This window comes from Arachis duranensis, chromosome 9, assembly GCF_000817695.3.
Source record: "Arachis duranensis cultivar V14167 chromosome 9, aradu.V14167.gnm2.J7QH, whole genome shotgun sequence".
NCBI classification, from domain to species: Eukaryota; Viridiplantae; Streptophyta; class Magnoliopsida; order Fabales; family Fabaceae; genus Arachis; species Arachis duranensis.
Genome location: NC_029780.3, coordinates 7153585 through 7159584, shown reverse-complemented (window position 1 = coordinate 7159584; position 6000 = coordinate 7153585). Strand labels below are relative to the sequence as shown.

Below are 6000 nucleotides of genomic sequence, written 5' to 3'. Positions count from 1 at the left end.
GAGTTTTTTTTTTTTTTAAAAAAAGAGAGAATTTGGTTGAATGAATTAAGTACTTACAATCTGGTTTAGTAGCACTAATCAACTGAAATGCGACCGAAAAGCCCAAGAAAGAAGTGAGGGTATCAACAAGTGAGGTAAATCCCCCCAGGCCTGTGTCAAGAATACCCTGAGGACTAGTTATGCTATTCACATCTAACACATTCTTTTGCATTAGCACAACTGTGCCTGTTATCTTTGCCCCAAAAATGTTCATTTTTTATTTTTGTGGTTAAAACACACTAATTTTGAAGAAGCTCTGTGATTTGTATGCATTAAGAGATGCAAAGTTAGTTGGTATTTATAGAGATTAAAGTTAAGAGGGCTGATGATCTATATGGCATGCGATACTCGCGTCACTTAACTAATAATGTGCAAAATGTGCATTGTTATAAAATATCAAATTAAATACTACATCTTTATCAAATTAGGAAGAGATAAGATTGATTAAGTTCAACTTGCCTCTAATTATTTAAATGAATTTTCTATGTAATCTATTGTTTAATAATGATAATTATTGTTGAACAATATTGTTCTCTTAGCTAGGTGATACCTAAATGGAAGGCCTTTTTTGTGACTTAAATGAAAGGCCTTATTAGTTATAGCTAAAAAATATTTAAACAAAAATCTAATTAAGAAAATTATAGAGTACCCCGACATGTTTTAAGGTTAAGTGATAGTAGATACGACACTATCTTATTTTCAAAAGAATAAGTATAAGAAATTAATTTTTAATTCGTTAATAGTCATTTTTTATTGTTAAATTATTTTTAAAAGAATTTAGAACTTAGAATTAAAATTTAGTATTTAGATTTAAAATTTAAAATAAAAAATAACTTAAAATTAACTAATATTAACTGAAAATATAGTTTTTAATTAAAATTAAATGGACTAATTAATCTGGTTGATGAACATGACAAAGAGAAATGACAATGGAGATATGAATTAAGAGGTGAGAAATTCTTGGGAACCAATAATTTTTAATATCTTTTAGTATTATTTAATTAGCATAAATATTAAACTGTTTTTTATAAATAAATTTTATTAATTTATGTGTATAATTCCAAAAATATAGGTATAAATTATATTTATTCATGTGTGTAAATTTTTGTAAATATAAGTATAAATTATAAAAAGTTTTTGTGCAAAATTATTGTAAATATAAATACAAATTATTACTGATCAAATATTGATAAAAAATTATAATATTTACTAGTCATACAACTTAGCATTGCTCTTAAGAGATATTTTGTATAATATTACTCAAATTTAAAAAAAAAAACACAATAATATATTTAAAGTAATATACATAGTCATATACACGAGGTTGAAAAAGCATAATATACATTAAATAATAATAATATCATTTTCAGATTAATAACGTCACTTTCTCTTAATTATTTTTATTCATCCTTTTCTAAAATTATCCATAATTTTTATAGATATGATAAAAAATATATTAATATAACGAATAAAAATTGAGAATAATTTTGGAAAAAAATAAAATATATATATAATTAAAATTTTAAAGAGAGTGGCATTATCAATTTGTCAATAACATTATTATTATTTCCATAATCTAAAATTCATTACTCCTGATTTCAGAAGTTCGAATCAAGCTCCCCTCCATGTGCAAAATGCGCATCGTGAGAGTACAAACTACAAAATATGATTGCGATTATTGAGAGTGACACTCCCTTTCTTAAAAAAAAAATTATGATGACTATATATCAATTCTTCATTCATGTTCCCTATTTATATATAAATATAATTTTAGAGTAAAGTATCGTTTTTATCTTTAATGTTTGGGGCAAATCCCAAAGTTATTCCTAATATTTCAATAGTCCTATTTAAATCCTTAATGTTTCAAAACTGATTCAATATTGTTCTGTCGGTAGGGATCCGTTAATTGAATTGACGGCGGGACAAAATTAAGATGATTTTGAAACGTTAGAGACTTAAATAGGACAAAAACGTTGAGGACAAAAATGATACATAGAAATAAATTTTAATTTTATCCTTCGACAATATCAATTTTTTACCATACATAGTTTTCAATTATTTTTTAATCACATCTAAGTAAATTATACTTAACTATATTACTTTTATTTTAAATAAATTATTTTTTTATAATTTTACTGGTAAAAAATTTTAGTTATCATGAAATGTTTGTAGAATAACTAATATATAAACTTATAGAAAAGAAAAAAATAATATATATATATATATATAATAAAATATAAATTATACCTTTTGTTTTTAATGTTTCAAAATTTTTTAAAATTGTAAAAAAATAAATTTATTAAATTTATTTAGAATAAAGTTAATGTGATTAAATATAATTTATTTAGATGTAATTAAAAAAATAATTGAATACTATATGTACAGTAAAAAATTAATATTATTGAAAGATAAAATTAAATTAAAATTTATTTTTATATATCGTTTTTGTCTCTAATGTTTTTGTCCTATTTAAGTCCTTAACGTTTCAAAATCGTCTCAATTTTGTCCCATCGTCAATTCTGTTAATGGATCCCTAATGACATGACAATATTGAGTCAATTTTTAAACATTAGAGACTTAAATAAGATAATTAAAATATTAGAGACAACTTTAAAACTTACTCTAAATATTAGAGACAAAAATAATACTTTATCCTATAATTTTATATTTATTGCCTCTATTTGACTGTATCTCTTGGGTACGGTTGATTTTTATATGCGAGCGAGCGAGCTGGTTTGATTGTTCTTAAATTAAGCTATTTACTATACACTGACATTTGATTTGATTATATATATACGGAAAGAATTTGATTGTTGTCCATTAATTGGTTTAATTTTTTCATAATAGCACATGCATTGATGGTTGTTTCTGAAGTAGTCTAATTATTGATCACAGATCCAAAAAATTTTAGTAGATGGACAAAATTTATATAATATAATAATAATTTTTATAATAAAAATAATATATGTATATAAAAAATTAAATATTAAATTATTTATTAATTATTATATATCTGTGTATAAATATATGTATTGTTTAACTTATTTTTAATGTGTATTTTATATTTTAATATATATTTTATACAAATAATTATTTTTTATGTACATATAGCATGATTATTGTCATGATTATATTTTGTTATTGTAAAATATGATTAGCCTTTAAAATATCTAATATACAAATTAAAACACTAAAATAGTAATTTAAATAATAATATATAATTTAAAATTCTATTCTTTTAGGTTTTGTATTTTTAAAAAATTAAGTAATTTTTCTCTTAACACTATCATCAGAATTTCTCTCTTTCCATATATATTACTAAACAATTATTTAAAAATTCACTTTCCAACACAATTAGAAACCGACTTTTATTGATATTCATAATTAGAAAAGTTCTTTCAATAAGTTCTTTCAATTAATACAGTTGTTATGCAAAAATTAAAGCTAATTTTAAAAGAAGATAAATAATATTATTCTTTTGAGTTTATTTTTAAGAAAGAACACTAATTTCGTTTAAATCTAAGAATTGATCATTCTAACGAATATCTAATATAAAATTTTTAAATTAATGATTAAGTACTAAAAATTGAGTAAAAAATTATTATAAAGTCAAATTTAATAATTTAATAAAAACAAATAAATATTTTTATCATATACTACTAAAAAAATTTCTAAATTATAATGGGGCACTTGCCCCACAACTTTACACTTAGAACCGTCCCTGCTGATTGTTGTGTATAAATGAACTAGTTTAATTATTATTTGGGACGGAATAAATAGCCACATAATTTTTTAATCAAGTTTAATTAATTTTCTTTATTATCATCGTCGTGATCATTGTTTTTTTTTTGTTTCTTTTTTATTATCATTATTATCTTTGTCTACTTTTTTTTCATACATATATATGTTTAAGACTGAGTATAAAAATTTTGATGCATATATAATACAAAAATTTTAGTACTAAATACAAATATTTTAATGCACATCATAACAATTTGTGAATAATCACATAATATTAATACATCCAATTAATAAAATATATTTACAGCTAAAAATATGTGTTATGCATAAAAATTTATGTGCTATGTGAATAAAAAGAAACTTAAAGAAAACGAAAAAGTGCAACCACATATTATATGATTTTAGCTAGGTTATAGCCAACTTAATTAAACTTATATTTGTTACCAAAATCGTTTGTAACGTATAATATCACAGTTTAATTAATTATTTAGGCTTTCAATTTGACTCTGCTATTGAAGATGAAAAGGAAGAAAATGTGACTCTCGAAGAAGATAAAGTGGAGCAGTTTTGATACGTGATATTTGAATTTGAATTTCAATTCGATAGTGAGTTTTTGATTGCTTGATTTTCTCCAAAGAGGTCTTAAAAATTAAGGAAGTGGAATCAAAGTGCTAAAATCAGAAAGATTTTTATTTCTTTTTACAAGTAATTAGGAAGGTAAATTAAATTGTCCTAATTAATTTATAGCTAGGTAATGCTAGAGGTAGAAAAATCGGAATTTTCGTAAAATAAAAAAGGTAAATTAAGTAGGTAAAATATGAAATTTAAGTTGTAAAATCATTTTTGTAAAATCAATTGAGTTATTTAAAATCCTAATATAAAAATATTTTAAGAGTTAAATCGAGATTATAACTACTATAAGAGACAACAACAAAAATTATCTTATTTAACTTAATATTTATAATTTTATACATATAATATCTATAATTATATACGTAATACATTTATATAAAATTATTCATTTATTTTAGCAATAATTTAAAAATACAAAATAAAAAAATGTAATGCAAAATAAGATAATTTTTATACTGGTTTAGATTAGTTTTCTATTGTCTTTTGAACAATTTTGTTAATTTAATTTATCTACATCGAGACTCTTAAGAATGGAAAAGAATTTTGTTTAGGAAACGGAAAATTAAAGAAGATATTAATATTTAGTTGCATTGTTTAATTGATCCATTTGGTTATATTATTGTTTAATTTATCTAGTGTGATTATGATACTTACAATTTCTACGCTTTTTAAAATACAAATTGCAAAGGTTATTATAATCTTAAACCTTTAATTAATCGGATTAATGACTCGGATGATAGATGACTAGAAATTAAACTAAAACTGTCATTATAACAATATTTTTTATTGAAAGTAATTGTAATTATTTGAACATAGCTACATACTCCATGCAACTAGTGCAATATCCCAATAAATTTTAACATGGTGTTGTTGTGGGTGAGAAAAAAAAAAGTTAAAAAAAATAGTAACTTTATCCAAGTAAAAGAAAGGAAACGAACAATAAAATTTGATGGAAAGAAAATTTTGGGAAACAACTTGATTATGAAGTTTAGGGTTTGTGTAGAATATGATACTGCCGTTTGTTTTAGTAGTGTATTAATAAATACTGGTGTAACTATTGATTCATTTATTTATTAAATATGTATAAAACTAATAGAAATAAAATTAACTGATATGGCAAATCATTTATAATTTAATTAAAAAGTTATATATTATATAAAAAGCTATATTTTTTTTTTTTGGTATTGAAACGGGGTTATAAAAATCCAGAAAACAAAGGCCTAAATACAAACTAAACGGGGTAAGGTAGCCCCTATTTCATCATCACTGAGGATACTAACTAGATCTGAAGGAGGTAAATCCCAAAACACAAAATCATCATCTAAATTTAAACTCTTTTTTGCTAGGCAATCAGCACATCTATTGCCTTCTCTATAAATTTGTACAAAACGTATACTCCAATCCTTTCTTTTCCACTCATTTACTTTTCTAATTGCAGGATTTGGATGGGTGGCCAATTTCTTTCCTCCATTGAGTCTTTGAACCACCGCAGCAACATCTACTTCCACGACCACTTTCCTGAAACCCATTGTCCATGCAAGCTCTAATCCCTTTACCACTCCCCATAGTTCTGCTGTGAACGCCGTT

The 6000-nt window shown here is 23.1% G+C and overlaps 1 protein-coding gene across 1 annotated transcript in view; it reads right to left on the bottom strand.

The window, feature by feature from the left end:
- LOC107464479 (seed linoleate 9S-lipoxygenase-3) overlaps positions 1-297 on the bottom strand; it is a 7298-nt gene extending 7001 nt beyond the window's left edge. The window contains exon 1 of the mRNA XM_016083399.3: positions 58-297. Within this exon, the coding sequence (XP_015938885.1) occupies positions 58-253 (196 nt within the window). The 5' untranslated portion in view covers positions 254-297. The remainder of the gene's footprint in view (positions 1-57) is intronic.
- Positions 298-6000: the final 5703 nt, after the last annotated feature.